Source organism: Neodiprion fabricii, chromosome 4 (genome assembly GCF_021155785.1).
Source record: "Neodiprion fabricii isolate iyNeoFabr1 chromosome 4, iyNeoFabr1.1, whole genome shotgun sequence".
Classification (NCBI taxonomy): Eukaryota; Metazoa; Arthropoda; class Insecta; order Hymenoptera; family Diprionidae; genus Neodiprion; species Neodiprion fabricii.
The window spans coordinates 32,559,182-32,578,340 of NC_060242.1; the positions used below are offsets into that span (position 1 = coordinate 32,559,182).

The 19,159-nt window shown below is 37.6% G+C and overlaps 2 protein-coding genes across 10 annotated transcripts in view; both read left to right on the forward strand.

Moving 5' to 3' along the window:
- LOC124180192 (ankyrin repeat domain-containing protein 50) overlaps positions 1-14,397 on the forward strand; it is a 79,950-nt gene extending 65,553 nt beyond the window's left edge. For 2 of the 9 annotated variants that reach the window (XM_046565365.1, XM_046565369.1), the window contains 14 exons: positions 3,088-5,338; positions 6,116-6,289; positions 6,537-6,770; positions 7,595-7,906; positions 8,040-8,361; positions 8,500-8,746; positions 8,936-9,119; positions 9,269-9,485; positions 9,663-9,854; positions 9,922-10,169; positions 10,313-10,851; positions 10,951-11,128; positions 11,374-11,555; positions 11,701-14,397. In XM_046565365.1, the coding sequence (XP_046421321.1) occupies positions 3,725-5,338; positions 6,116-6,289; positions 6,537-6,770; positions 7,595-7,906; positions 8,040-8,361; positions 8,500-8,746; positions 8,936-9,119; positions 9,269-9,485; positions 9,663-9,854; positions 9,922-10,169; positions 10,313-10,851; positions 10,951-11,122 (4,455 nt within the window). In that variant the 5' untranslated portion in view covers positions 3,088-3,724 and the 3' untranslated portion in view covers positions 11,123-11,128; positions 11,374-11,555; positions 11,701-14,397. The remainder of the gene's footprint in view (positions 1-3,087; positions 5,339-6,115; positions 6,290-6,536; positions 6,771-7,594; positions 7,907-8,039; positions 8,362-8,499; positions 8,747-8,935; positions 9,120-9,268; positions 9,486-9,662; positions 9,855-9,921; positions 10,170-10,312; positions 10,852-10,950; positions 11,129-11,373; positions 11,556-11,700) is intronic. The other 7 variants (XM_046565368.1, XM_046565370.1, XM_046565367.1 and 4 more) reach the window with 7 other exon arrangements.
- A 2,295-nt stretch (positions 14,398-16,692) lies between these two features.
- Positions 16,693-19,157, forward strand: LOC124180218 (excitatory amino acid transporter 3-like). Its single transcript, XM_046565445.1, has 8 exons — positions 16,693-16,878; positions 17,166-17,208; positions 17,672-17,711; positions 17,791-17,974; positions 18,078-18,311; positions 18,446-18,637; positions 18,719-18,853; positions 18,985-19,157. The coding sequence occupies exons 4-8, from the start codon at positions 17,892-17,894 to the stop codon at positions 19,139-19,141; spliced, it is 801 nt and encodes a 266-aa protein (XP_046421401.1). The 5' UTR covers positions 16,693-16,878; positions 17,166-17,208; positions 17,672-17,711; positions 17,791-17,891; the 3' UTR covers positions 19,142-19,157.
- The last annotated feature ends 2 nt before the right edge of the window (positions 19,158-19,159 follow it).

Consider the following 19,159-nt stretch of genomic DNA (forward strand, 5'->3'; position numbering starts at 1 on the left):
AAAATCAAAATTTTGTGAAATACCTTGAACCTTCAATACTTTTATGGTATCATGATGATAAAATTGAACTTCATTTTAAGTTATACACGCTCAACACGTTTGTTTGCCAAATCTGGTTTCTAGTTTCAGATTTATAAACTGTCTCCGATTGCCGGATCGCTAGCAAAAATCAAGAAACTCGGTTAATTCTGACGCTGACAATGAGTATAGGTTACATTTCTGACCCATCCTAATTTCTGGCGCTTTATTTAGTAGAAATTGAAAGACACGCTTACGGACGCATCCTGTAGAAATACGTATATATCTACGTTGGTGAAAAGCTTGCGAAGAAAATTGGCAGAGTCATTCTTGTTCGAGGTTCGCGAGACTCGAAGGCAGATTATAGGCGCTTGTCGAGGAGCAATCTGACCCGAGGCTTGTGCTGACCTGCTTCAAACAGGAATAAGTTGTTGCGCCGCTGGCCAACCTGCCAAATATGGTGACCAGTAACGCGTATGACTACTGGGTGCCACTGCCACTGCAGCGTTTCGCGTTTAAACGAGCAAATGGAAACCGATGTATGCTCGTCGTAGGAGCAGACAAACCGAGGCTTGAGTTTGCACACCTTGCGTAACGAATTTGTCCTTCGTTTAGTCCTTTCGCTCGACGGGAGGATTGGAAAACCGCGATGACCGTACGGCTCGGTGTCCCCGTCGCTTGTACGACTCCAATTAATCCGGATTTACCTCAAAAGGTATAAATTTCCCAACTTGGATTTAACTACCGACGAGCGTAAGCCCCGCGTACCTACTTCTCGTTCAACAGACGGAAATCGTCGAGTTGAACTTACTCTGCAATTAGGCAGTTTTCAATTTTACACCGTAAAAACCGACCAATTTACCAGCGAAATTAATTATGGCAGATAATGAGAATTGGAATTGTGAGTAAGAATGGAATATTCAACGATAAAGCGTATCTTATACTCGCAGCGCAAGTTTCGGAGTCACTTTTGCTAGTTGATTATACGCAATTTTAAACCTTATCCAAACGTCGCGCAACTCTGTTAAAGTCTACGACGCCTCAATTTGCTTTTCACCGACTCCGCGGTGCGTAGGATTCGGAGCTTGTACGATGCTTTGTTAAACTTTAAATTCACTTTGGAGCCAATGGCGGTTGTCAGGCACGTCGTGTCGGTTCGCCATTTCATCTTGTCGGAATTTCTTGTGTTCCGGATTACCGAAGCACCGTCACAAACACCATTTCAGATCAATTTGCGGGAAAATTGAGCTGTGTCAGAAGTTCGTGTACTTGCAGATAGAGAAGAGGAAAAAAAAGAGTACTTTTGTTTCCCTCCCACATCCTCGTCTACACTCTCGCAGATTTGCTTTGAACAAAGGTTTTCACGTCGGTTGATTAATTAACTCGTTTGTGAACTGTGACGCTGGTATAATGAGGTGTAAATATATGAAATATACTTCGGAAGGCGAGACGGATTAACAGCAATTCCCACGAGAAAATATATCCAGTGGAGATGCGGAAGCATATACGAAGCTCGGAATATTGTCGAGGAGAAACAAGCCCTCGTTAAAGTCATTAGGGAAATCTGTTGAGTGCCTCCCGTGCGGCGGCACAATGTTCGTGTGAATTTCTTATATCATATGGAATACCCACGTTTAAGCAGAAAATATGAAAGTCTGTTCCGTATCATATTAACGATCGTGTTTTCTGCTTTTTCATTTTTTTTGTTTTTAACTGTAAATTGTATATAATACGTAGATGGACATTAATGTCTCGAGTTTCTTCTATGAACCGCTCTCATTCTTTTCCTTGAAACGAAAACGCAACCGTTAAATTTATGTTCGAATTCAACACGTTTATACGCGCGTTAAAGATGAAAGATGACTTTTGTAATTTCGCAAAGTTTTTTCTCCGAGATAAACGAGAAATTACACTTTCCTATGTTTGAAAATATATAGCGCGAAAATTAGGTATGGTAGGTGGATATTACAAGCGAAGGTAAGAAGAAAAAGGATTCAAACTTTTTTACAACGAGGCAAAAACTTGCGGATATTTTTTTTTCCTTCGTCTTTTTTACTTTCATTTTACAAGGTCACGGCAGTATGGAATATTAATACAGAAAAGTTAAATCTTTTGCAAATTTTGAAAACATCATCCCTCCGTACATGCGATCCGAATTACCGTTTATCCAATTATCAAACCATTGTTTGCGAAAACGCGAAAGTATAATTTTCCGTCGCTCGACGTTGCATCCTAGCTTGTTTAAATTCTTACTTTAACTGCTAATATTATGCTCGTGAAAATTAACTCATACAACCCTTGATCGTTCTTCGCAAGATCACACATCGTATCGCACTTACGTAATTCAATTAGACTCAATCTGATCCATGGCGGTAACAATAGGGCGCAAAAAAATGTGGCAGAATGGAAGATCCATCGGTTTGTTCCAACTACTTGTTAATAAGAGATTATTCTCCGGTAAAAGCGCAGCCGCATTTTATCTGAATCTTCGCCGCTCGATTGGGGAACTAATTTACCTATGTCACCCTCCGACACCCGTCACGTCAAACAAAAGTCATATTCTTACTGTTCGATGGAAATCGTGTATGTTGCCAAGGCGTTGCTACATGCCTAGCCTCGCAATTTTCAAAGACACCGTCTATCTCTACCGACTTCCGAAGTAACCGAGACTGGAACTCAATTTTATCATACAGAACTCATCAATAGTTGTATACAGTACCAAGAGCACGCTGTGTAGACTGTGTAAATCGAATGTTCGGGAATTGTTCTCGTAATTCCCTCTGAAGAGCTATGCGACTGCTGTCTTGCGATCGGAAATTGAAAAAAGTAATTTTACGTTTGAGAAAAGTCACATCCCATTCAAATCGCAGGTACTCCAAATCCCAGATCCTTAACTCTGCACGATATCGATTTTCCCCCCCTCAAATTATCCAGTAGACTCCTTTTCCTTTTACGCATAAGTACTTATAGGGCGTGTACGTACTTGCGGAGGCGATAAGTTGCCATATCCATCAAGGAACCAGATCTACAACTCCCTGCGTTGAAGTTCCACTTAATCTTCTGTTTCAGTCAGGATGCAGGGGCGTCGATCACAGAAGTGTCCCAAGTCGAGGCGATGACTTGTCCGGATGGAGACCGACGAAGGTGCGGAGCCCCCTGGGGCTTGGATCAACTTCCTGTTTCCTGCCAACATGTTAACGGACCGACGAGACGCGCCACTTGAATCCTAACTTAAACTTAAAGTTCAGCATCGATTCGCCCTCGAACACGTGTCCCAGCGAATTGATTTAAACGGGACGAACCCAGATGACCTACTTCTGGTGCATGGCCGACGAAATTTCCTCAAATTCATTTATTTCCGGCGGAATCGAACCGTGAAACGAATTCGATCGAAATTGTCGACGTACCAACGTCACTTCAAAGGATAACTGAAAACTGGTTTTGCTTCAGACGGTGATTAAAAAGGGATAAAGAAAAAAATATACGTACGAGTTGGTTCGAGAGATCACTTACTATACATTACATCGATATGTAATACATCGTCAAACTACAAGACGTATTTTTAAAGGATCGGAGAAGTGATCGGTTTCTCAGTGTCACCACAAGCGAATAATTACTTTTCAAAGAAAAGTTTCTGAAATTTCAGCGAGTATCAACATTTGCCAATATTACATCTAAAACCATTGAAACTAATTCCCCCCGAAAAATGGCGGCTCCGGTGATCGAAAAGAAGCGTTTCTTCTGTCGAGAATGGGCCTTCATGAAGTTGTCACACTGCTTGGAGCAACGACCGGCCTCGAAGACATGCGGTGCTCTGATCGTCGGCGGTCCCGGAAGCGGAAAAACCGCACTCTGTGCAGAATTGGCGTGGCCATCGTCCGGTGCCGGCGCCCGTCACCAACGAGCGCTAAACAGAAGGCTCTTGGCCAGACATTTTTGCCAAGCGAGAAGCGAGGCGTCTCTGTCGCCGGCACAGTTCGTCAGATCGTTGGTAGCCCAGCTGTTGCAAGCCAGCACCGACGGCATCCACCTGTCGTCGCCCGCCTCGCCTACTCCCAGTACTGGAACAACGTCACTCACGTCAAGAGAAGCCGTCGCAGAATCGTACGCCGACAAGCTGCGTACAGACTCTGAAATCCAGGCGGCTCTACAGCCAGACGTTTTGGACCGCGACCCCGACGACGCCTTGAAGAAGGCTCTGCTCTTTCCTCTGCTGGAGGTCGAACCGCCAAAAAACTGCCTCTTTTTACTCGTCGACTCGATCGACGAAGGACAAGTACTGAATCCTCCCCAAACCGGGACTAGAGACTCGAGACAGGAAGGCGACAATGTCAGCAGGACGATAGCCGAACTACTCGCTAACCATCATCATTTATTTCCTCAATGGCTACTTCTTGTTTGCACAGCGAGACGACAGAGCAAGACAATCTCGCGGATGTTCACGGGATTTAGAAAAATCAGTCTTGATGATCTGAGAAAGTCGCAGGTCGTCAGGGACGTACAGCAGTACATTCTGGCGAGACTCGATCAGGAGGATGCCCTGCGGCAACATATCTCCAGGGACACGGCGGAGATGCTTAATCAATTGCACATAAAGAGTAACGGCTGTTTTCTTTACTTGGAAAAAGTTTTGGACGGCGTGGCCGAGAACTTTATCGTGCTACGGGAAGTTCGCGAAATCCCGGGAACACTCAACGGTCTTTATCTCTGGCTGTGTCAACGTTTGTTTAGCAGAAAACAATTCGCCAAGGTTCAGCCTCTCTTAAATGTGATTCTGGCTGCTAAATTGCCAGTCACTCAAGAGATTTTGTACAAGTGCGTTTGGACCGCAAACACCTCGATCACAATAGAAGACTTCAATCGACGGCTACACCTTCTTCGACGTGTTATTTCGGTTTCCAGAGCCGGTGCATTGATGCTTTTTCACCATAGCTTTGCCGAGTGGCTTTTAGACGTGAAACACTGCACCCAAAAGTACTTGTGCTCAGCTCCCGAAGGCCACGCAATGCTCTCAGCTTACTACACTCTGCGTGGTCCGGAGTTAAACTCCGACGAGATTTGCGTCCTTGGACAGCATCTTCAACGCTCCATGACAAATCTCAACGCAACAACCTGTACATTAGACGCTCACACGCTTCAAGTTTTATGGATGATCGGCAGTAGTGCACCGATTGAAAATTGTTACTTGGATAGCTCTGATTGCATCCTCTGGCCAAGGCAGGACACGAAATTGTTAAGATTACTCGTTGATGCCGGAGCTAAACCTTCGGAAAAAATCATTGAAGAGGATACGATCAGGGACGTCGTTTCTACTAGTCAGGTGAGTCCTCGAACTTCGTTGTTCGAATTCGTTACGTGTTTACGTACAGTTGACAACCCAATTTGAAATATACGTAATTCCGGTCTTCTCCGAGTCTATAGTACAATTTAGCCACTTACTAGTCATGCATCCTGGGGTCCACTCACACAAACGTATCCGATACACAGATAGCATCGAAACAATTGCAGTATGCATCGCTAATCTTCGTTCGCGATAAGATACATGGTAGGCTTAATCATTCTTCACTCTTGTCGTGTTTTGGCTATCGAGCAGTTGTCTACGTAAAATGTGGCCAGTACTGTCCTGCAAGTACACTTTCTAAAAATCTTCGGACTGATTAGTGAAACAAAACTAAAAGTATCGCTAATTCTTCGATTTCATAAGTGTACTGAAATCACAAAAACTCTTCAGGGTTTTTTCACAACAATGAAAGTGATGAGTTATACTACAGCAGTATCATGTGTAAGTTCTTATTACTGAATAAGACCTTGGACTCACTATTTAACACCGTGTGAGACTTATTAGTCATCGACCAAAAGTTTTATCCAACTCAATGGACAAGAATGTGCATCGTAACAGTGGCTAGTTTGCGTTAGAAATTCAATGCGAGTCAGTCATTTTTGAAACAGGATTGCAGACTTTGTACTTTAACATGTAGTTCACGTTATCTCCTAAATCAGGACGAAAGTTTTTAAGCTAGATATTGGTGTGTTCATTGAAACGCAGAAAATGGATCTTAAAATTGAATTATCTTATTACTGTTTGAAATCGAAAAAGGTCTCGCAGGACGTTAGTCCAATGGAAGAATCTCTGGGTGAACCGTTGACCGAACTCCTTGGGGAGAGCGGGGATATCAACCAAGCAGATTCCAGTGGCCGTACCGTTTTACACACCCTAGCAGCTGATGGTAATGCGTCTCTTCTGGAACTGGCTCTTGCTGCTTGTCCACAGGTAACGATAATGTTTCTTAATTTACTAACGACAATCATCGACTAAAGGCTTAGAACCGTATAAGAGATTGAATTCAATGCACATGCCTGTTTGTCCACACTTCAGCATCGGATCCGTCCGTCACTCTTCCTTTACATTCGAAACACACCTACTTGAGTAATTTGGAATCACCTCGTTTTGATACCCGATCTTGTAATTGACGGTATTCTTGATGGACTTGTGCGATAAGTATTTAATATTCTCACAGGCCAAGCTCGAAGCTACAGATCGACACGGTCAGACACCTCTGAACCTTGCAGCAAGACATGGCTACGCTGATGTAGTGAGAGTTTTACTTGCAGCTGGAGCTAGCGCGGATCATGCGGACTGTGATGGCTGGACCGCCCTGAGGGCAGCCGCCTGGGGCGGGCATACCCAGGTACAACTACAGCCATGTCACTCCTCGCACATCCTCAACAGTGTTAAAAGTACCCCCGATGTAGTTAGTGTTGGTTTATTTTATTTCGTTTTTATTATTGTGGTTAATTTTTTTGTTATTTTTCTAATCACCTGACTAAACCTATTTGGTACCGGGTATTAGGTACGGAGCTCATTTTTGTCCCAACTGCGGCTGAATTCAAATTGTGGAGATTCAAATTTCAGCTGCGTATTTATCACGAACGTGCATTTTACAAACTAATAAACCGTTATACTGTTCGAATACTCTTAGGATGGTTCAAAAAATAATTTTACCAGTGGTGAAAGCAAGGGTTTGTTTTTTACACCTCCTTTCCAATTTAAGTCTGATAAGCATTGCGAAATAAAACTGAATCGGTACAAAGTAATATGGTTTGTAGGTGCGCATGGATTCTAATTGGTATTTCCGCAATTAACGTACGACAAGTTTAATAAATAATTGAACTAGAATTAAGATGAATATTAATCATTTTCATGCCTGCTACGTACATGCTTGTATTGACAGCTTATTATTTATTGAAGCTTACGAATTATAACAAACCTGCATTAACATTCACACTAATGCTATTCGTGTGTATGTACCAGATTATATAGATATATTTTCTAAGTTCATTAATTTTTTTAGTTCCTTTCTTCATATGCCTACAGATAATAATAAAAAATTATTTATGGTAATCGGATAATGATCAATCAATCATGATAAATTATGAAATGCATAATCAATCGGCAAGATATAGAAATAGTTGACAGTCTGTCAATCGTGTCTGTTGTGTTTTTTTTTTCTATCTCCATACCTACCTGTTATTTCATGAAGCAAATTTCAAACAATCAAAATTCTCATTGACGCAGGTTGTCGAGCAGCTTCTAGACCGAGGGGCAATGGTAGATTGTGCAGATTGGGATCAGCGCACGGCTCTCCGAGCAGCTGCTTGGGGTGGTCATGAAGATATCGTCAAAGCCCTATTGCAGCATGGTGCTGATGTTAATAGAACGGATGACGAAGGCAGAACCGCCTTAATCGCAGCTGCTTACATGGGTCACAGTGAAATAGTTGAACACCTCCTTGACTTTGGTGCTGAGATTAATCATGCAGATAGCGATGGTAGAACAGCGCTCAGCGTTGCAGCCCTTTGTGTTCCAGCCAACCACGGTTATGCCAAGGTAACTAAACTTAGGATTTACCATCCGTCCAATCTAAGGTTATGAAGGAATAATCTATAGTTTCCAATTCACTTGATTTGTCATTTTCACGCAATTTTGTGACTCAGATTGTTATGTAATCGTCCAATTTTAGGTAGTAACGATACTCTTAGAGCGTGGTGCTGCGGTAGATCATCAGGATAAGGATGGCATGACCCCTTTACTAGTTGCCGCTTTCGAGGGTCACAGAGATGTTTGTGAACTACTTCTGGAATATGAAGCAGACGTAGATCACTGTGATGCGACAGGACGAACACCGCTTTGGGCAGCTGCGAGCATGGGACATGGATCAGTTGTAGCATTGCTGTTGTTTTGGGGCTGCTATGTCGACAGCATAGACAACGAAGGAAGGACAGTACTCAGTGTTGCAGCAGCTCAAGGTGGCACCGACGTAGTTAAACAGCTCCTTGATCGAGGTATTTACAGTCATTGTAATTTGAATGATTTGCTACACCTGTAGTTGGATCATTAGCAACATCTTCGTATACATATAGATAAGGTAAACTGTCTGTAGCATTAGATGGAAGGTTGTAAAGTTTTATCACTTCTACCAGGCTTGGATGAGCAACATAGAGACAATTCTGGGTGGACACCGTTACACTATGCTGCTTTTGAAGGACATGTCGATGTCTGTGAGGCATTGTTGGAAGCTGGAGCCAAGGTCGACGAAACTGACAATGATGGCAAAGGTGCGCTAATGTTAGCAGCGCAAGAAGGACACAGCGCTCTGGTAGAAAGATTGCTACAACATCACGGTGCTCCAATAGATCAACATGCACATGATGGAAAGACTGCTTTGAGGTATTGCAATAGTAAATTTTCCGATCTATCTCTTCTATGTCGATTAATCAGTTTGAAGAAATGAAATTCCAAAAATTCCATTGTAAAATATAATAATTTGGTTTAGTAACAAATGCATTGAAAATTTTTAAATAAAACTTCTAAACGTCCTTGACAGCCTAAACATGTTCAACTCTTCTATACTTACAGATTAGCTGCACTAGAAGGCCACTATGATACAGTTAGAGTATTACTTGCTCACAGTGCTGACGTTAATGCTAAAGATGCTGATGGAAGAAGTACTCTCTATATTCTTGCATTGGAAAACAGATTAGCTATGGCTAGGTTTTTATTGGAACATGCGCATGCCGATGTTGAAAGTAGAGATTCTGAGGTGAATATTATTCTAAATAATTATTTAGTTCGTATCCATCACATATTTTAACTCAACTGTACAATACGTTCTCATGTATGATATATCGTCCTACCTGTTTGAGTTATCTGCAAAAACTAATAACTGCAATCTCGTGTTTTCTTTTACAGGGAAGGACTCCATTACACGTGAGTGCATGGCAAGGTCATGTGGAGATGGTGGCTTTGCTACTAACTGAAGGCGGAGCTGGAGTTAATGCATGTGACAACGAAAGGCGAACTCCCTTACATTCTGCAGCATGGCAAGGCCATGCAGCTATTGTCAGACTTCTTCTAGAGCATGGGGCAACACCTGATCATACCTGTAATCAAGGTGCAACTGCATTAGGTCTGTCTGCTTTTATTATTATAATCTTTTTCTAAACTGTTTCAATTCCAAACTGATGGTAGCCAATATGTATTCGTTACAATGTAACCAAATATAGAGATCGCCAAAAGAAGCGTTAACATCTTATAACTGTTCATAACAATGATACTTTCTGTAATTGAAATATGAATCTCGTAGGTATTGCTGCGCAAGAGGGTCACGAACATTGTGTCAGAGCGCTTCTAAATCATGGCGCTGATCCAAACCATTCGGATCATTGTGGACGAAATGCTATTAAAGTAGCTGCAAAGAGTGGACATGACACAGTTGTTAGACTGCTAGAAGAACATACGGCGAGTCAAAAGAATTTGAGACCAGGAGTTAATGGAGGTCAGTAACGCTATATTATGGCAAAATTCTTTATTGGATTCATGTGACATAAGGTTGTTTTTTCCAGGTGGAAGCAGCAGTGCAACTTCAGTCACATCGAACTCCACTGCTGAAACTAAGCCATCATCAGCTATTCTCAATCCGTTATCGACCCAGTATAGCCCTGCAGAATCACCTGATTCAACCAAGAGAAGAAGTTGTGTATCACTTGGTAACAACTCAAGTAACAGCAAATCGAGTAGTAATTTAACGGGCAGTACCAAGAGTGATCAAGGAAAGTTTAGTCAGAACTCAATGGTCAACCAGGTAATTAAAGTAGGTAGCCAATCACCTCATAATTTTTATTTAATGTACGTTATTTGAATGAAATAATTATTTCTCACAAATCATCCACTGTATTACTTATTCCACATACCAATAATCTAGCCTGCATTACCCTTGAATATTTCTTCTTGCAGGCTCCGTTATCTTTTACTCAACAACTACAGCAGTGCTCTAGAGGAGCGAAAAGTCGTCCTTTAAGTAAACTATTGTCTCCGTTGAAAAGCGAGCCACAAAGTCCTATCTACGCATCTCCGCCACATTCTCCGTTAAGCGACAGTTTGATCCCATATTCACCAACTAATACGAGCCCACCCAGTGCACAAACTGCAGCGAGTGTGATACAAAGTCAATTAGGTGTATCTTTGTTGACGGCTAATCAAAGTATACAATATAAAGCTCAAGGGGGAATGTACAATCACGCAACCGCGATTTATGAGCCAATAAATATAAAAACTGAAATTATTGATAGAAACGACGGTACAAAGCCGTTTGACTTGACCAACGAAATGTTGGGCTTAAGCATTGGTAAAGATAAGAAAAATGGACATGACGAAAAACGAAATTCTGCAGATACTCATTTCACACGGGACACACACATGAGAATAATATTAGGTAATAGCGGTGCGGGAGTCGGTAGAAATGTCAAACACATACCGGAAAATACTCCTGGAAGGTGAGCTCCAACACCTTTGGAATGTCAACATGTATCTCTTTCCACGTATAGCTGGCAAACTATTCTGATTAAACATTAACGTTCCCTTTCATTTTCTAGCGGCAGTAATCCGAAACCAAAACGTAATGGGCTTGTATCAAACCCGGCTATGAGGCTAGTTGCAGGTGTAAGAAATGGTATTGAAAATGCTACGAATAGAAACAAACCCATTACTACAAGAGTCAATGGATTTCAGTGGAAGGCAGAGACACGGAAAGAAACTCCATTATAGGAGCAGGTAGAGTTTTGTGGGAAGCTTATTTCTAATTTTTCTTATTTACTGTATGTATTAGGGGCTGCTTTAAAGTTTCCAGAATTAATATATTCTTTGCATTAAATTTTTTAAGTAATTTTGCATCAACTTGCTAGATACGTGCATTTGCCAGATTTGGTAACTTAGAGACACAAAATTCATGTATTCTGTGCAAAGAGTGGCAAAAATTCGCACATTTCCAAACAACAATCTTTTCTGCCAATTTCCAGTGGACAGTCATCCCTCATCCACACTGTAGCCTTAGCTTCTTCGCAGTCAGGAATTATACGTGAAGTTGTCTACAGATTTTCAAGAAGCACAAGGCATGGCATAAAAACAGTACCCGGCCAAAACATGCAGACAGCTTGGGAAAAATTTTGAAAGTTGAAGCAATAGTGTGCTTTAATTATCCGTAAGTTTCACAGTACCCCAGAAAATTACAAATGTTTATTCAAAAACCATTCTGGATGCTTTTGAGATGCCTCTATTCAACAACAATATTATAATTTTTTTAATTTCTTCAATTCAGAGAACAATAGGTAATTTTTTCTTTCCAGGCTTTTCAATTTGTGATGCCGCAACCGGGCATCACAAATCGGTACCACACCTGGAGAACATTTATCAGCAAAAAGCGAAAGTCGTTGAATAAATTCTTCTCCTTTTATTTGAGCAAAATCAAATTGTCTCAAATAAAAAGTGATGAAAATAACACGAGATGAAAAGAATAAATGGCAAATAAATATTGAGCAAATATTACCTAATACATAATACCAAATATTAAATTGCATAAGTAATTACGTATATAAAGTTAAGAAATATAATCTTACGTAAAAAAAAACTTTGTATAAAGGTAATGGTAATGAAATTCTGTACTGATCTCACTAATACTACATATTGATATCTACTAATTATATTTTGAAGAGGATAAAGAACAAACTCAAATTATATATGAAATATTGCAAAACTTTTCTTACAAACACGGGACACATCGTGAATAAATATTCGACAATTTGAAGGAAAGTTGAGAATAATAAGAACCGTGAAAGAAACGAAAAACTTCTCAGCAATCAATCTTCCTGATGGAATGATTACGATGTTACGATGCAAAAGCTGCTTGAAATACGTAAAATTATGGCCTAACTCCGACACGGAACTGAGCCTATATGTAAATAAGTACAAGTTATTTATGCATTGTGCACAAAAATCGATCGTATCTATTATTACGTCACGCTGTATGTGCAATTAGAAGTAGATCAACCGAACAACTAAATTGAGAAATTTCTATTGTATAACTGTATGCACCAACGGAGAGAAAATAACACCTGAAACATATTGAGTTGTCTATCACTGAATGGGAATGCATCTGGAGTTTTTATGCAACGTAAGTCATGCTTCACACTTTTTATTTCAGATACTTAGCTAAATACATTATTATTATTATTATATTACATGTCATAACAGAATTTTTGAATTTTGAGACATCACATTAGAAAAGTTTTGCTGTGCCAATCATCTCTGTACTAAACTCAACTGGCCCTTTACAGTTCAATCTACAACCACTCTATTCTGCCTTATAGATGCTCTGATCGCGATGTCTCAACGCTGGACACTCCGCTAACTTGCTTCACATTCCACCTCAAACTAATTATGTAATCCAATTGAAATACGCGAAATAGATACTGAACCTACTTTTTACGGGAGCTAACCAAAGATTACCAACAAGATTAATAGATTAAACGAAAAAAGCATTTAATGAATGACCCCCGAAGTAAGAAATTTTTTTTGTTAACTATCAATTATTTTTTTTACTGTTTAAGAAAAAACTCCATCTTGCCTTCATTTATAAATAAATTTAAAAAGCCTTGCGGATTGAAGGTGATGAATGAAAGGAAAAATTATTGAAGAATTGAACAAAGTTTGCCTACTTGCGAATTAATAATTATTAACTTTAACAATAACGCAATAAAATTATAAACGACCTTTAGATTAACATTATATATAAATATTTCTACATTACTGTCGTAATATTAAACGTCAATTCTTTCGTGTATTAGAATCTACTCTTATATTATACCACATAAATTGGCATCCAACAAACAGGACTTTAGATCTGTGAAATCTAATAAAACTCTATTATGTAATACTGAAAAATTGCCTGAAATTAATGTCGATTTTAATACTTTCTGAATCGTAGCAATTCTCGGATCCTGCAATTTGCAAAGGATTAATATTTTCAGAATTTAGACCCAACGCATATGTCCCATGGAACTATACATAAAGAAAAATATTCCATTGCTATTGATGATATGTAAAAAATTAATTTAATAATCAATAGTACTTGAGTACATGATAATTATCGATCTGGCCAGGTTTGTACTGTTTAGAATTTAGTAGTTGTAGCTATGACATTGACATAATTTTATGGAATTGAGTTTTTATATGATCCGTACTTATAAAACCCTTACTCAGTAGTAAACATAGGTAAATTTCGTTTGCCATCAACAAGACTTAAAGTCTATGTTTGAACGGAAAAAATAATGATACGTAAAACTTTCTTCTATAAGGTTTAGAAAAATATTTTGAATGTTTAGAATATGATTTAATATCAAGAAAGTGTAAATCCAAGGCCTACATGTAATAACGAATATATATTGTATTTAATTTTTCGTAATCACATGGCAAACGATTTAATTTAGCATTAGTAAATAGAGTATTTAATATCTACTGACCGTTTCTATCGTATGTTGAGTATAGCTTTAATTACGTATAAATGTTGGTTCATGCTAATTTTAACTAAACGGGATGTTAATAAAAGTTAGCATGTACAACAAATAACTTCTGTGTGATTTTTTTTAGGTCAAGAAATGTGATTTAAATGATGCTAAATTGAGAGAGTAAAAATTTTTAGAAACGAGTTACTAAGAAGAAAATAGTATAATTAGTAAAAACCATTGTTAGCAAAGTTTAAAGTAGTTTAATAATTATTATTATGATTACTAACATTGTAAATAACTAACTAAATTATTATTAAAAGTGGTGTTCGGTTTAGCGCACCCTGTAATATGAAAATAGTAAACGGAATAAAACCTTGTGTTAAACTGAAAATTTGTGTTCATATAACAAACTGTAAATCGTAAATATTATCTTCAGTTGAATACAACAACAGTGTTTCCGAAAGTGAAAGAATGTATTATAAAGTAAATGATAGTGATCTTCCTCACATTGTATAAATAAAAATCATTGTGCTGTTTAAATTTACTTTACCAATAATCGTGGATATATCGTTCGATATATTCAACAATTAATTGATAATATACAATAAGTAAAAGAATTATCTATTAAAAAATTGAACGTATGATGCACTAAGATTTTTTTTTACTAAATAATCATCGAATTCGTATTTGGTTCAACTCCTATCTGAAAAAATACCATGACTTAATTTTGGTAAAAAGAAATGACATATTCTTCAAGAACACATCGTTGAAATTGGGGCATTTATTCAATTGTGACTCCTACGCATAATACTTATAAAACTTATCACGCAGATTTAATGTACCAAGCTTCTGTGCTAACAAGAAAGAACCTTACAGTGTTTAACTTCAATTGCAATGAAACTGCAGGTTTGTGGGGAAGATCAAAATATTGAAGATACGTTTTTGGATACAAATTGATATTGCATTTCACTTAAATTGTTGTCTCGCTACTTTCTAACTGTTGATGTATTGAAGAATACTTAGAATTCAAATAATTCTACTGAATAGCTTACACACAACCATGAATATATTTAAAAGAAATAGAGCTCCATAAATATTCCTCTTAACACATAAATATGCCAAGATATGGATGGGTGATGGAGTGTATGTGCAATGAATAATTTTTGAATTGTTACTTTATACAGTGACATAACAGTACATAGATACTTTGTGACCAAATATCTCACATTCAAAATATGTGTAAATTGGTGAAAATCACATCAAAGACTCATATCTATCTTATCTGAGTTTAAAGAAGAATTTTAAAGAATTTATATCTTTGTAAGTTTGTAAAATTATGAAATAATTTTCTTACAACTAACGATTAGACATATGCATCCCACTTGATGATGAATTTTAATTTTAATACAATTTACGTTTTTCGCTTGATCAAATTGCATACGTCTAAAAATTTAAAAACTTAGTCAGTTTCTGTAGTGGATTTTTAAAATGACTTATGAAATGAGAAAGCATCATTGCCGCAGTGTCAGAAAATGCAGCTAATAATAAAAAAATTGTAGGTGGTTCTAGTACGTTCACCGCTACATACATTTTGTCGTTGATCAATTAACAATTTAATTTTATCACCATGTTTTGGTGGTTAAATTAAAAACTGAGCAGGAAATTTTTCCCATTTAAATGAATTTTCTTTGCCGCCATTAATTTTTTTTATCTTATTTTTCACTAAACAATGTATTACATTGATCAATATTGATATTATTAGCTACAACAAAAGGTGCTATGTATCACTCATTCGCATATTAACAACTGTTATTCAGTTCGTGCTCTGACAGTACTCATCATTCAAGACGAGACTGAAACCCGAAGTAGTCAATTTCAAGCTTACATATTACTTATTTTTATCCCCTATACAGACTTGTGAATACAATATAATAATTAAATTCAGGATAGTTTCAGCGAATTTCATTCTCACAAGTATGATCAATCCTTTGCTTTGAATACTGTGTTGTTTTGTGTCCCTAATTCTTTGAAAGATTCAAGATGTATTTCAGGAGTGTTTACCAAATTCACCTATGGAAGTAGGTAGTAAATGATGTAAAACAACTTGGTGCTTTGTGTGTTTGAAATCAGTGTACTTTAAGCCGATAGTATTGTTTGCAGAATTATGAAATTGTCTGCGGTGACTGAAAAAGCCTTGCAAATCATTTATGGTCTGACTAGATTGTGTTTCGCGATATTATTGTACGCAGTGCACAGTTGAACAACTTATATTTTACAAAACGGTCAAGGTTTGATCAAGCTCTCCCATTTATATTCAAAACCAATTAATTTTTTTCGATTGTACAATGGTCGCACACGTGCAATATTAACTAAAAAGTGTTGTGATGTAAAAAAAAATTAACAACATCTCGACAAAAATTTACTTCAAAGTGCATTGAAAATACAAAATACGAGTGTCAAAACACATAGAAGTGAAAAGATGACGATCGCTAAATCATGTTTTTCTAAAAATTGGTTAACAATAGTAACTTTGGTCAGCATTTTAATAGGTGTGGGTATCGGATTGAGTTTAAAAAATTTCACCAGACAACCATGGTCAGAACGAGAAATTATGTATTTCCAATTTCCTGGAGAGTTATTCCTTAGAATGGTGAACTGTTTAATTTTACCATTAATTGTGACAAGCATTGTTAGTGCTAGTTGCAATTTGAGTAATTCAGGTAATTTTTATATTTATTCTATCTGGGAATGAACATTCTTACCAATAATATTCATGGTCCATCTCATGACCCAATTAAGATTACATAGAAATTTCTGGTCAATTCAATAAATACATATTATAGGAAGCATTGGAATCAATGCGCTCTACTACTATACAGTGACAACCACATTGGGAATAGTTCTAAGCCTGACACTTGTGGAAACTATACGACCTGGCGAATGGCAAAACGATAAGAATGTAACATTTACAGAATCTACGAGGAACTTTCTCACGACAGATACTCTACTGGATCTACTTAGGTAAATAATTATGCTCTAATAATTTTTATAAAAAAGCTGTTTATATTATTCAGCTGAAATTTGTAAATATTATTCCAGTGACCGAGTTGATCACATCTGTATAGAATTTTTGATCAATTAGATTTGAATCTATACAAATTACTCGTATATAGCTACAGTCGCATGTGATCTCATTTGTGAAAAGTCTTGATTACATTTTGAGGCTAGAATTTCTTGTTATTGGCATAAGAATAATCATTAATATTAATAATAACAATAATGTTGTGCTTTTTATTTTTATTTTTCAGAAATTTATTCCCGGACAATTTAATAAAAGCATGCCTGGCACAAGTAAGAAACTCTTTTGTATTTTGCAGCTAATGTGATACAATTAACTACAATTCCCATCAAAATTTGATTCAAACCAGATCTTTAAGATTTATCTTAGTTGCCTACAAAGTTGCGAAGCAGTGATTTACGTAACAAAGTGAGATAAAAAATATAATATCACTGTTGACATCAGTATAAAGTAACTGGTTTATTCAAAAATATTGTTATATCCATGGCAAGATCTTTCATACCTTTGTATTTATTTCAACGATTATTTTGGTAACATTACTTTTGTACAGTATTCATCATTATCGAAACAGACTAAGTTTTAACATGCAGATGTACATGACTAAAAAAGCGTCTGAATTTCGCAAAATCATGGTCAATGCAAAAAGATTAAAAAATGAAATCTATACACTCTACAATACCATTAAATGAACAAAAATGCATGAGTTATACCATAATTATGTATCTCTTTTTTTAGTATCGCACTGTTTTGAAGGAACCTGAGAATGATACCACAGGTTCGTATTAATTTTCTGTACACATGTACAAAAATGGTATCGTTGTAAGTAACGACATGTATACACATGTGTTAAACAGTGCCTATTTCTGAGTGGGTTGTTGAGAGCGAGTACACAGATGGAACCAACGTACTGGGATTAGTATCTTTCAGCTTGATACTGGGACTTGCTTTAGGAAAAATGGGGTCAAAAGGAAAGCCAGTATTAGATTTTTTTCAAACACTTTCCGAGGCCTCAATGATTATTATGAACTGGGTTGTAATGTAAGTTGTGAGAAAAGTCAAATGTAAAAAAATTCTGCAGGAGTTTCAAATTGAGAACGTATTCGAATGGGTGCATAAAATAAGTTTTTCAAATATATTTCAGGATAGCTCCAATCGCAGTAGTTTTCCTGATCCCGGGAAAAATTCTGAGCATAGAAGACTTCAAAGTAATGATTGCTCGATTGGGTATTTACGTTATGACGGTCTTTATTGGTCTAATTTTCCATGGCTTTGTTACTTTGCCACTGATTTATTTCGCGTGTACAAGAAAATCCCCGTACAAGATTATTTTAAAAATTGGACCAGCGATTGTTACTGCGTGTGGAACTTCATCGAGGTACTTATCAATTCCTCTGTTTCGAACGTCAAATATTGGATCAGCACACGTCACCTTCGCTTCACCTGTGGCAAACATGTTTACGTGTATCATAATCCAACGTTCTGAAGCTTACTCGTGACTTATTGTTTCAGTACTGCCACTGTGCCAACTACAATTCAATGCCTTGACAGGATAGGGATTGATCAAAAAGTCTCCAGATTTGTTGCCCCAATTGGCGCTACGATAAATATGGATGGTATTGCACTTTACGAAGCACTTGGAGCAATCTTTATTATACAACTGAGAGGATTAAATTTTTCACTAGCCAGAATAATAGCAATCAGGTCAGAACTATATTCCTTATTGCCTATTTACAACCATCCTATAATTTTCTAATATTTTTCTAATAAGTGCTTTCCACTTAGTGTAACGTGCACAATATCATGCATTGGTGCAGCTGGTTTACCGAACGGTGGCTACGTAATGCTAGTGGTGGTATTAAATTCGGTCGGAGTACCAGCTGAGGATGTGATGCTGATCATTGCTATCGATTGTCTAGTGTAATTGTCATTACAGTACTACCGTTATCTCTTACCAAAATTGTTTCTGCTCTCAGCTACGAATCACTCAGTTTAGGTCCTTATATCATGATAAATTCTCTCTAAAATAAGGTTGAAATATGAAATTTCAGAGATCGTTTCCGGACAGCTATCAATATTATTGGAGATGCACTGTGTGCAGGAATTATCTCACACCATACAAAGGACACTGTGGATCATGTCGATTTGCAGGATGCAGCATCTACACTCTTAGGAGTTAAGGATGTAGAAAAAAATACCAAGGATTAAAAATCATTACAAATAGCG

What these genes read in the sequence shown, in the direction of transcription:
- LOC124180218 (XM_046565445.1), top strand. Translation starts at nt 17,892, where the DNA reads ATGGGGTCAAAAGGAAAGCCAGTATTAGATTTTTTTCAAACACTTTCC. An exon ending in ATTATGAACTGGGTTGTAAT is followed by an intron (nt 17,975 to 18,077) that starts GTAAGTTGTGAG and finishes AATATATTTCAG; the next exon opens with GATAGCTCCAATCGCAGTAG. An exon ending in GCCAGAATAATAGCAATCAG is followed by an intron (nt 18,638 to 18,718) that starts GTCAGAACTATA and finishes CTTTCCACTTAG; the next exon opens with TGTAACGTGCACAATATCAT.